Source organism: Sarcophilus harrisii, chromosome X (genome assembly GCF_902635505.1).
Source record: "Sarcophilus harrisii chromosome X, mSarHar1.11, whole genome shotgun sequence".
In the NCBI taxonomy this organism is placed as follows: domain Eukaryota; kingdom Metazoa; phylum Chordata; class Mammalia; order Dasyuromorphia; family Dasyuridae; genus Sarcophilus; species Sarcophilus harrisii.
In genome coordinates this window covers 58,181,458-58,194,590 of record NC_045432.1, presented here as the reverse complement: position 1 = coordinate 58,194,590, position 13,133 = coordinate 58,181,458, and the positions used below count along the sequence as shown (strand labels likewise).

The window sequence follows — 13,133 nt, the reverse complement described above, 5'->3', positions numbered from 1 at the left end:
CTGGAATGTCCAATGAACTCTTACCAATGTGTGATCATGAGCAAGTCATTGATCATGCATTTTTCATTCTATCTCACATATTTATTGTGATAATTAAATAGATCATCTGTATAAAAACACTGATTTTAAAATGAACAATAAGCCCAAAGTGGGAGGGGAATAATGCATTAGAAATGTTTATAGTGGAGTGCAGAAAAAGTCTGGGTAGACTGCAGGCCTGTAATATTCAATAAGAATTTAACAGGAAATTATAGTTATTTGCTCATCCTTAGGGGTGCAAGGAGAATTTGAATATGAAAAGGTCCAATGGATAAGAAGTGTATTGTGGTGGCGAGAATTGCTCTCTTGGCCCCATTCTGCCAGTGTGACTCTTACCACTTAGCATTACAAACCAGAAGTGTGTGAAATGTTTAACACAATTAGAAAGATACAATACTCCATAAGTAATGCTCATTTGTCATTTTCAAATTTCACATGCAGCTGCAGAAGTCAGTTTTTTTATTTGAATTCTAAACCCGAATTCCAGGTGACTTTTCTAAGATTTAGTTTTTGCCCCTGATTGGGGCAAAATTTCTTATCTGAGAATTCCTTATACTAATAACACCAAAAATTCCTTTGCCTAGCCCTGACTAGCAAGTATAAAAAGTGACTAACCAAAAATAAACAGTTATTTAATAATCCTTAGTCAGTAGTTTAATCCCACAAATCGGTTTCATTGGTGGTGTCCAGTCATTGTGACTTTCTCTTACATAGTTAGGGATATTCTATTTTATCCTAAAAAGAGTAACTTAATCAAACCCAGGCTATTTTTCTTGCCAAAATATATTTTGTGAATTTGTTCTGGGACAGGGTTGGGGGCTGAAAATGATGTCTTACTTTCAATGAACTTACTTTCAATCATTTTCGGTCAACAGAAATTCACCTCACTCTCTAACACGATTTTGTGATCAGAACTGTCCGTTTCTCATGTGTGGTCGTCATCTCCATTTTTTGTTTGATCCAAAACCCTTCCCCCTATCTGTAGTTTTGAAAGATAATTTCTTCCTTACTTTAAAAAAAAATCATCTTCCCCTGTGTATGGCTCTCATGTAATTAGTAATGTAGTCTTAGCTTCTGCCAGAATCTGTTTTCCCAACAATTTTTCTTAGCCCAATGTATGGAATCTATAGGTTTGTCAGTCACTAGACTACTAGGTTCATTTGGTTCTCTGGCTTTCTTTTTCTTTTCTTTTTTTTATTATAATTTTTTATTGACAGAACTCATGCCTGGATAATTTTTTTTATTATCCCTTGCACTCACTTCTGTTCCGACTTTTCCCCTCCCTCCCTTCACCCCCTCCCCCAGATGGCAAGCAATCCTATACATGTTAAATATGTCACAGTATATTCTCTGGCTTTCTTATCCCTTTACTACTTATTGTAGTAAACTATTGATGTGTTTTATAATTTGACCTGCTTTGCATTTCTCCCCATTTTTTCTCTTACAAGTCTGGACTTTTTATTCTACCAGGTCTGTTTTCTTATTTTTTAGATAGCTTTTAGTAATCCTTTGACTATGTAATTGGTATGGGACTGAATAAGTAGAATAATTTAGGCCATGGGGTCAAAATTTATTATATTGACTTGATGTCTACCCCCAACCAATTAATGTCTCTATTTAGCTCTGTCTTTGTTTTGTCATAAATAGCTAGCATTCATATTATTAAAACACATCAAGATTTGTAAAAACTCGGCAAATTTCATCTCATTTGAACCTTACAATAGCTTTGTGTTATATGGATAATTATTATCCTCATCTTATCGTTGAAGAAATTGAAATCGACAGGTTAAATGACTTGCCCAGGATCAAACAAGTAGGAGGTCTTTCTGAGGTCAATTTTTTTGATTCAAGTCTTCCTGACTCCAGGTGAAGTGCTCTATCCATACACCACGCTACCCTACTGCCTCTGTTAAATTCATGACTTTGCATGTAGGCTCACAAAAGTTTTAACACATTGCAGAGTTATTTTAAATGGAATTTTTTCTTTTTTCCTGCTGTATTTTAGTTAAGTTACTTTGGACCCTTCATTTATGTTTTAGTATGTAGTTTTCCAATAGGCTTGTTTTCTTTATAACATATAGAATAGTATGATTAATGAGGGTTTATTTTCCATCCTGCAAATTTGTAAGTTATTGTTTCAGTTGATTTTTAGTTTGTTTAGAATCTGGGTTTTCTGAGTAAACCATTGTGTCATCTGCAGAAAGCAAAATAACTTTATTTTCTGTTTGCCTATGTTTATTCTCTGTTTCTTTTTCTAATAACTAAAGCATTTTTTAAAATAGCTTTATATTTGCAAGATATATGCATGGGTAATTTTTCAGCATTGACCCTTGTAGTAAAACCTTTTGTTTCAATTTTTCCCCTCTTTCCCTCCACCCCCTCCCCCAGATGACAGGTAGACCAATACATGTTAAATATATAACTAAAGCATTTTAAGCTCTACATCAAATAAAATTGCACTGGTAATAATGGGCATCTTGATCTTATTGGGAAAGACTTGATTTTATTCCCATTGTATGTAATTAAAGAAAGATACTATTATTGCCGTTACCATGTATTATTTTTCATAGGAATGAGTGTTTCATCTTATATTACTATAATAGAATTTTTGTTCTTGTTATTAATATGATTAATATCTTTACACAGTACCTGGAACCTAGTAAGCATTTAGTAAATGCTTGTTTCCATTTTTTTCCTTCTTTCCTTTTCTCAGTATTAAACCAACCCTAAATTCTTGGTATGAATCCAAACTAGTCATTGTATATAATCTTTGTGACATTTTGCTATAGCACCCTTAGTATTTTATTTAAAGTTTTTGCATCTGTATTCATGAATATTTGTGTAGAATGTTCTTTCTCTATTTTGACTGCCCTTGGTTTAGGTATCAAATCTTTTTTTTTTCCTCTTAAAATTAAAAAAAAAAAATTGTGGATAGCAACATAGATATTTCTTCATAACCCCACTGCCCTGACGTGCGCACATGTGGGGTGCTGCCATGCTCCCCCCTATTCAAAAACAACCAACGCAACAGAAAAGCCAAAAAGAACCAACAGCAGCAGCAACTCCTGATATTAAACAGTAGTGGTTTTGCCTTCCATTTTGCTAATATCTTTGATCTTCAAGATTGCTGTTTTGGTATCTAATTAGGCTTTTAAAATTTGTTCATTTTTCTAGGGTTATTTTCTCTTTTTATGTAGTTGCTTGTCTCATTTGTTGAGCTATTCTTTTTCTTTTCTATTGATGAAAGCATTAAGAGAGAGAAAATTTCCCTTGAGGACTGTCTTGACCCCTTCTCAACAATTTTGTTACATGTCATTATCTATTTTCCTGCACTTGTTTGTGAGATTATTATCCTGTAACACACGGTCAGTTTTATAAAGGTTCCATGCACATGTATATTCCTTTTTATTCCAATGCAGTGATGACCAGAGTACTGTCACATCTACCTCTTAGAAAATTCTATTCAGCCTTTTTTAACCCTTTTTTGGTGGGTGGGATGAGGCGGGCACACTAGGGTGGCAGAATTAATTTAAGTTGAAAAGCATATGTTAACTTTATTTTCTTAATTGTCTTGTCTGAGATCATGATTGTACTTTTTCCTTTTTAAAACTTTTAGCTGAAACATGAACTTTTTTCCCTTATTTTAATTTTTTGTGCTTCTTTCTTCAAGTGTGTTTCATGCAAACAACATATGTTGGATGATGTTTTGTGATCTTTTCTTTTTTCTTTATGGGTGAGGTCATGTCATTCACAGAATTATGAAATCCATATTTGCCTTCCATCCTCTTTTTATTCTTTCCTTTTTATTTTGTGTCACCCCTTTATAAAGAAGAGGGTAGAGATTGAGATGTGTACTTGACGCCAGAGTTTTCTTTAGCCTTCTGCCCTCTTTACTTGCTCTCTGCAGAATCCACTCACATATTCTTGTTCTTTATTTTAAAACCTCCTTCCATGATATATTCCTGAAAAAAGCTTCATAGAGAGAATTTTTTGGCTTATTACTAATTGTTCCTCTAATTTTCTTTTTTGTTCCCTGTTCCTTTTTCTCTGTTGTTTGAAATGTATTTCTGCATCCAACTGTTCTTCTCTCATCTGATCATTTCAAGTCTCACCTGTTCTTTTATCCCTTCCTTCTTGATTGTACATTTTTCCACTAGCATAGTCCAATTATTTGAGATAATTTCCCAGCTCTTGTATTTTCTTCTCCTGTGTATTCCATTTCCCCTTTCTTCTTTTAAGATCCTGAAAACATAGAAAAATGGTCCCCTGTGTCTTACTAAATTTCCTCTACAACTATTAGGATATATTAGGGTTCTGAGGGGGCATGTGTAGTATCTTCTCATATGCAAATGTTAATCACTAATCATTGTTTAGTCTCTTTTGATTGCTTGTTCATATCTGAAGAGTTTCTAGTCAGCTTGGGTGTTTTTTTTTTTTAATCTGCCATGGCTAGAAAATCCATCTGTTTTATTAAAGATCCATTTCTCTCTTTGTAGGATTAGATTTTGGCCTTCCAGGTAAAGTTAATTCTTCATCATAAGTCTGTATCTTATATTCCAGGCTTTCTTCTCCTTCATAATGGTTGCTACGACATGATACATGGTCTTGACTTTAACTCCTTGTAATTGACTTTTTTCTTTCTGGATGATTGCAGTAATTTTCCTTTGAGCTGCCGTTGGGTTTTGACTATGATGTTCCTAGAAAGTTTCATTTTGAAGTTGCTATAAGAAAGTGATTGAATGCTGGGTTCTTTCTGTCTTCTTTTTTTTTTTTTTTTTTTTTTTGTCTTTTTTTTTTGTTAAGATTTCTTTTTGGTTTTAAGTCTTATTTTTTTTCAAGGAGCAAAGAGCAACTTTTTCTTCTTTTCCAACCTTCTAGTTGAGAACAAAATAAAACCAAAAATGAAATCCACATTAAAAAGATGTATAGCAAAAAGAAAGATTCAGCATTGCTTATATTAAAAAATATGTATCTTTTTGCATTCTGAGTCCTTATTCTTTCTGTCAAGAGGGTAGATAGCATGTTTAATCATAAGTTCTTCTCAAATTGTAATTTGATCTTATTGTATTGCAAAATTCAAAATTTTACATCTTTGCCATATTGTTTCGTTGTTATCTGCTGTTCACTTCAGTCCCTCATGCGTTCATACAAGTCTTCCCAGGTCTGTGTGAAATGATCTGCCTGTCATTTCTTCCATCACAGTACTGTTGTATTGTGTCACATTTATGTATCACAGCTCACTCAGCTGTTCCCTGATTTGTACAGACCTCTTCTTTCTTTGCCATTTCAAAAAGTTACACTTTTTTGGTACGTTCTTAGAGTTTGTTTTGTTTGGTATTAATTCGTATCCTCTCATCACTTCTCCCCTCTGGCTTTCCTTCAGTTGTTGTCTTTTTCCCTGTGTCTCAATGTGCGGTCTCTCCTTTGACTAGTTTAAATGAGGGGAGGTATTACAATTATTAGAAGGGCCCTATCTCCTTTTTCCTTGTTTGTTTTTTTCCTAGATACTTCCTTCCCTTCCCTTCACCCCAACCATCCCTAGTGTTTCCTCTTCCCTTCTCTTGTCTTCTGTTAAGATTATGATATAACAGGACCACTTTGATGTCTTGTCTAAGTAGAGTCTCTTTGACCTCTGACAAGAATAGGGTTTCGAGGGGTAACATGTAACATCTTCCCCTTATTTAAATATCAGCCGTTTATCTTTGTGTAGTCTTTTGTGATTGTTCATTCGTGTTTATCTTTTTATTTTTTTTCTCTGTACTTGTGAGGTTTTTGAAATCTTAGGATTTTTACATCTCTATGGTCTCTTCAAGTGCCTGGAAGTTTTCAGTTTCATTAAAGGTTGTTTTCTTTTGCTCTCTTCCACCCCAAGATTATACAGTTTTAGCTAGATAAAGGATTATTGACTATAACCTATCTTTAACCCTAAATGCGCTGCTCCATTGCATTCAAAATGCTCCACTGCTTCATAATGGTGGTGCTAAACTGTGTCTGGTCCTCAGTACTTGAATTCTCTTTCTGTCTGCTTGCAGTATTTGATTCTTTGACCTGGAAGCTCTAGATTGGGGCCATAATGTTCCTGGGAGATGTTTTTGGAAGTAAAATTTTCCCCCCTTTCCTTTTTTTTTGGGGGGGGGGAAGGGAGATTTTTTGAGCTGCTCCTGAGATTCTGAATTTTTTTTCCTGTTTTCTGGTTCAATTGTCTTCAGTCACATTTTCTTATATTTTTGTTTATTCCTTGGATTTTGTTTTGATATTTCTTATCAAATCCTCCTTGGCTTCTATTTTGTCTTTTCTGGTTTTTAGAGTTTGTTGAATGCAGGATTTATGCCTCTTTTGCTAAAGTATTAATTCTCTTTCCAATTTTTTCCATAGTGCTCATTTTTCTCCTGCTTTCCCCTTTAACAGTCTCATTTCATTTATATACACCTGAGACACAATCATTTAAATGTTTTGAAACATACTGGAGTGAAAATTTATAAAAAATGAATTCTGTGGCTGGTTGGTGGTGCAGTGGATAGATTACTGGAGCTGCAGTCGGAACAATCTGTTTCTGAAGCAGTCCTCTCTTGATGGTGTAGTAATCCTACTACTAATAGTAAAAATAAGTACCTAACAGAATTTCTCCTGTGCGCCAGGTGTTATGCTAAGCCCCTTACAAATATTACATCATTTGATCCTCACAATAACCTTGAGAAGTAGATGCTAATATTATACCCATTTTACAAAGAAGAGAACTGAGACAGAGGTTATGTGATTTGCCCAGGATTATGCAGCCAGTAGGTATCTGAGGCTTCCCGGTTCCAGGCCCAGCTTTTTATCCACTGAGCTTCCTAGCTTCCCTTGATACACAGCCTAGGACTTATTCTGAACAAATACTCCTGGGCACAGATCCCCTCCTCATTCTGCCTTGAATCTCTGACCTGAGAATGAGTAGTGGGCAGACTATCGCCCATTTTGTATCTGAGTCCGCTGGCATGAGTTTGACATGGTACATGGCCATTTTTTGTGAGGTAGAGTATCTTTGCTTGACATGCTTTGTCCTCAAAGTTCTTCACTCCCTCTTTTTCCCTGTGCCTATCTGTACAGGAAAAAGGGACTTTTTCTTAGATTTCCCCATCAGGATTCAGTCTAGCATTTTTTGTAGATCGTTTTGGAGCAGGAGCTCACTTTACAACTTTGTGCTACTAGTGATTGTGCTTTAGCTTCCTAGTGCAATGATTGTTAGGTAATCTCTCCTTGATCTGTTTCCTAGGTCACTTTTTACATTAAATACCTTCTATTTTGGCAGGGAGGGTATGTTTTCGGTCTTTTAGTTTTTTGATTTTCTCACATTAGGGATTCGTTGGCTTCTCTTTGGTACATTCTGATTTTTAAGAAGTCTGTTGCTTGGGTCAAGTTTTTAACTTGTGCCAAGCTGTTAATCTTTTTTCACTTCTTTCTTTCAAGCTCTTGTTTTTTAGCTGGCTTCCCCCCCCCCCCCCCCGTGTCACCTCTTCATTTAATTTAGAAAATAATTTTAAAACTAATGCTTCATATCTTTCAGGAATTCTAGGTGAACTCACATCCAAGCTGTCTTCCTTTTAGAGTCTGTCTCTTTTATGTGTATTGAACATTCTTGTCACCATAATTGTTCTTTATGATATGATTCTTTTTCTTTTCTTTTTCTTTCTTTCTTTCTTTTTTTTTTTTTTTTGTTTTGTTTTGTTTTGTTTTGTTTTGTTTTGTTTTGTTTTGTTTTGTTTTGTTTTTGCTTGTTTGTTCTTCTGGTCTTATCTCCTGACTTTGCATGTTGGGCTCTGATCAGGCTCCCTGCATTTTTTTTTTAAAGACAGTCAGGCTTCAGTGACTTGCCTAGGATCACATAGCTAGCAAGGGTCTGGGGCTGCATTTGCACTCAAGTTCTCCTGACTCCATGTCTGGTGCCTGTTTACTTCTAACAGAAATGACTGGGCCATACTTACTCTCCTTTTGTGTCCTCTTGAATCTTTGTATTGCTTTCTTAAGCTATTGAATGTTGAGTTATCCCATGATCCCCAAGTGATCTAATACAGGCAGAAGTTTTGGTATTGATTTTTTCTTCTAAGTTCTGATAGTTGCTAGCCTAAGTTTTGATCTGAGTAGTACAATTATGACATTGCTGATGATTTCACCCAGTTAGGTAAGCTCACATAGATTGTTGCATTCATCCATTAGTGGCCAACTAGAGGCTAATGAAGGTTTAGAATTGTCAGTTAGCATCCGTTTCTGTTACCTGCCCAAAGTTAGGTCCCTCTGAGCACCTTTCTTTCTGGTACCTGGGACCTCCTTTATCTCACAGCTACAAGCCCTTGTTCATTTCTCATGCTGGAAGAATCCCTGAAAATTCGTCCTAAAGCCCATCCCCAACGTGCACAGACCTTTCTGTTTCTCTACTGGGAAAATCATTTACTTGGCCTCCTCCCTTCCCCTTTGAGTTTCCTAATTAGGACTTGGTCTGGTACAGTTTCTAAATCTTTTTGGAATGATAAGTTCTTAGTGATTTGGCCAATTCTGTTTCTTTCAACTCTGCAGCCTTGCCTGGTCCATCCTTCCATATGCTTTATACATTTCAAAGCAGTTTTATATACATGTTCTTTTTATTCAGCTTCCTGAGTGGCATTGACAGATTTATCTGGAATTCTGTGTAATGGATAGAGTAGATAGTCCATAGGTATAGATCCATTTAAAATAATTCACTGATAATTTAGCTAGAAAGCACAATGGATAGTATTGGAATTAGAGTCGGGGATGATCAAAGTTTCTGTCCTACCTTAGGAATTTAATGTTCAAGACAGATAAGTCACTCACTGAGCTTCTCTCATCCTTAGTGTCCATGTCTAAAAGTGGGCTCAGTAAAATGAATTCTACCTCACAGGATTGTTGTGAGAATTAAATGATTGAAATGGGGAAAGTGCTTTTTAAACCTTTGAGTGTCATATAAATGCTAGCTATTATTACTTTGTTTATTACTGGGATCTGTTAAAAATTCAATAAAATTTGGGGGAATAAATTTTGTTAATGTGTTGTTGTTTGGAGATATCTTCTAAATGACCTCATCATAAAAATATCTTGTTTCATATTGCAAATTGGTTTCTAACATAGCCCATCTACTTATGATTGAACATTCTTTCTTTTAGTCCAAAAGGGAAAAAGAAACAAGTGAAGACAGAGTCTCAAAGTGACCCAAATACCTCCCTCCCTTTGACCCGGACGAGCTCTTCTGTCTCATCTCATGGTAAACATGCTCATTTTTTTATTGCCTCTGTTAGACCCTGTCTTAAAAGTCCATTCTGGCCCGGAATCTGCTGTCCTTTGTACCTCTGTTTTTGCCTCTCACCTGTAGGAGCTCCGAATTAGTGGCCATCAAACCTGAAATGCTTTGTTGTATGTTAAGCAAATGAGAGGCCAGGAGATTGATTTAACTGCTGAACTCCAGTTGCCCCTAGAAATGAGGTTTTCTGACTAGATCATATCTCTAGTCATTTGTGGTTCCACTCCCAAATCTGAGATTTTATGCAGACTGCATGATTTAAACATAACCTCCATGTATCTGTTGCTGTTATATGGTCAAATATAGTTTGAACTCATTCTGAAACAGGAAAAAATGAAATGGTGGGTGGGTCTGGCTCCTTCAGTATGCTGTCACAGAGCCCGTTGACTAAAAGCTCTTAGAACAAGTTGATTTTCACTATAATCGTAATCAAGTTTTGAACTCTGCCATTTTCAATTCTAACATAGTACAGCCGAATGAGCCATATTTTCCTAAATTACAGTATAGGTCTGTTATTCAATGCTGTCTCTTTGAAATTGAAGTTTCAGAGCCTGGTGATGATCCTGGTGGATACGTAATTGATGAAGCTACTGAGGGACAAAGTTCTTCCAATCCAAATGTTCAAAGGCAAAATGAAAATAGTGCTGCTCCAAGCAAAAGTACATCATCCCAGAGTAAAGTTACATCAACTGAAAGAGGTAGGACATAAATAATTCCATAATTTCTTTTTTAAATTGATGCCTTTCAGTAGGATGTAAGCTCTTCAAGAACAGGGACCAGACTCTTTTTTTCCTTACTTCCTCCCTCTCTCCTTTCGTATTCTGGCTACATAGTTGTTTATAAATACTTGTTGATAATTTTATTTGATTGACTTCTACAGTCTTTCTTTTTAAGTAACAGATAAGTCTAGAAAGTCCTAGATTTCTTTCTTTTTTAAAAAAAGGGAATCTAAATTTATGGTGTTTCCCTTTAATTGCCAGCCTGAATCATTTGGATAAAGTATATAGTTGTCCTTTTTTTCATATCGAGCTACCTACAAGACTTTGTTCTTATATGAGCACCTCAAATTTAACATATTAAAACTGTAACTAGTCTTTTTTCTTTCCCCCTAAATCTGCCCTTGTGTGGTTTCATTATTTCTTTCCATGTCACCTTCTTTCTTCATATCTCCCATTTCTATAATCTCAAGGTTTCTTTGGCTTTCCCTCCACCATTCATATCCACGTATTGTTTTGTAGTTTTTGTTTGTTTCTGATTTACTGTTAACTTTTCCATTGCCTACGTTTCTCCCGGTGTCTCTTCTCCTCCTTCTATATAACGGAACTGTCCTTCTGTATAACAAAGAATATTTTTTTAAAGGAGATGAAAAGGAGCAGGCTGCCACTCATTACACATTTAATATGTCTTCCAAACCCATCCAAGAGTATTTAATTTATTGAAATTCTCATAGACTCTTTTTCTGTTGATACAATGCTGAGCAGCGAGAGCAAATTATGAAGTTGTTGAATTGATCCACTTAGTGAATCTTGGATGGGTCCTCACTGCAGTAAAGGAATCCTTTTACACCTCCTTAAAATGACTCAATATTTCACTCACCACAGTAACTGTTGTCAAAAGTTTTCAGCCTTTTTGAACTCGCTCATAGCAAGAACCTGGCCTTATTCTAATCTGAGAAAAAAAATGAGGCCATTTGCTAAGAGCTCTTTCTTTTCCTCTCCACTTTCGTCTCAGATGTCTCTCCCTGCAGTCTCCTCCTTCACCCATCTCACGTGAAGAGAGGGCCTTTCTTTCCCTTTGCCAAGGCAAATGTCTTCTTGTGCACTCTTGGTCCCTCTCCATGTCGTCTTTTCCAAGTTGCCCCCTCTGGTATCACCATTCTTCTTGTCCTGTGTATTGGCTGCCTCGGTGCTGCCTACAAACTGCTCCCTCCCTCGTTCCTAAATATTCTTTCTCGACCCCATCATCATTCCCCAGCTCTTATCTTGTTTTTCTCCTTTCATTCATCGCTAAACTTATGAGAAAGTCCTGTAAAATCAACCCCTTCTCTCTCTCTCTCTCTCTCTCTCTCTCTCTCTCTCTCTCTCTCTTTCTCTCTCTCTCTCTCTCTCACACACACACACACACACACACACACACACACTTCATTGGGCTTCCTCTTTTGTCATTCAACTGAAATGGTTCTCTGTAGTTAGGGAAGGGGGTCTTTTAAATGGCAAATGTCATCTTTCTCAGTCCTTGTATGTCTTGACCTCTTTGCAGCCTCTGACACTGTTGGTTGTTCCCTTTTCCTGGATAGTCTCTCCTCTCTGCTTTTGTGATATTGTGCTCTGCTTGCCTCTCTGATGGCTCCTTCCCAGTCTCCATTGCTTGAACTTCATCCACATCCTGTCTGTTAACCCTGGGTGACCCCTGTCTGGACTTTTCTTCCTCTTTACCCACCTGGTGATCTCATCAGCTCTCATGGATTCCTTTTATAATCTCTTTGCTGGTGACCTGACATCTACATATCCAAGCCCTGTCTTTCTCGTCACCTCCATCCAACTGTCTTTTGGATATCTCTGACCGAATATCCTGTAGACATCTTCAATTCAACATGTCCCAAACCGAACCTAGTTTCTTTTACCTCTAAACATTCACTGTTATGGTCACAATATCCCCCACATCCTCGTCGTCTCCCAGACTCTCGCACTTATTATTCTTGCTTATATTCACCCCACCGGTATTCATTCTGTTACCAAGTCCTGTCATTTGTACTTTTATGCCATCTCCCCTTTTCTTCACTAACACCGCCCTTGCCCTGGTACAGGCTCCATCACTCATGCCTGGACTATTGTAGTAGCCTGCTTTGGGGGGGGGGGGGCGAGGGGGGGAAGCTGCCATCCTTAAGTCTCTCCTCACTCCACTCCCTCCTCCTCTGCTCAGCTCCCAGAATGTTTTTCCTGAAGATCAAGCCTAATCATCTGAGCTCCCTATTCAGCAAACCCCAGGGGCTCTCTGTTACCTTGGGAATCAAATACACAATCTCGTTTGTCTTGTACAGTGCCCACAATCTAGCTTCTTCCTGCTTCTCCAGTTTTCACATATGTATTCTCCAATGTAGCACTACTGGCCTTTTTGTTCTTCCTACCTTTTCTTTGGCTCTTCTCGATTCTTCTTCCTGCTTCTAAAGCTTCTCTGGCTTCCTTCAAGACTGTTCAAATTCTACCTTCTCCAGGAACGCTTTCCCCATTCTTTCTGAGATGACTCTTCTCTTCACACCATATGGATTTCTGGTGTACCGAGGCATGGAGCTTGAGGGCGGGAACTTCCTTTTCCCCTTCATTTTCATCCCCAAACTTTAACACAGTGCCGGCCATGGAGTGAGCATGTAAGATGGACTGATGCAATCTTCGCAAAAGTTTCCCTCATTCCTTCAGACTTATTAACCACTAAAGAGCATGGTAGATGCTGCAGGGAGATGATAAGCACATTGTCTCTATCTTGGTATAGGTTATAATTTGCTAGTAAGACAAAAGAATGGCATTAGGGCGCTGCATGGGATTGGGTAAAAAGGAAAGATTTCCTGATCTGATCAAGAATCCCATGGCAGTGAGTTCTAAGAAAGGGTCATGTGATAGGAAATCTCTTAACAGGTACATGTAATCATTCATGTGCACATGTGTATACACATAGATACTCGCACAACCCCAAATTTCTCCCTTTTGGTTTTACCAAAGACTAGCTGATACACTTTTTTTCATGTTAACCTTTTGGGAAAGAGTAGTTTTGTTTTATATATAGACTTTAAATTAAGAGATTAATT

At 37.1% G+C, this 13,133-nt stretch overlaps 1 protein-coding gene across 5 annotated transcripts in view; it reads left to right on the top strand.

Moving 5' to 3' along the window:
• BRWD3 (bromodomain and WD repeat domain containing 3) overlaps positions 1-13,133 on the top strand; it is a 125,137-nt gene that overhangs the window by 104,415 nt on the left and 7,589 nt on the right. For all 5 annotated transcript variants that reach the window (XM_031944752.1, XM_031944750.1, XM_023507027.2 and 2 more), the window contains 2 exons: positions 9,198-9,295; positions 9,874-10,029. In XM_031944752.1, the coding sequence (XP_031800612.1) occupies positions 9,198-9,295; positions 9,874-10,029 (254 nt within the window). The remainder of the gene's footprint in view (positions 1-9,197; positions 9,296-9,873; positions 10,030-13,133) is intronic.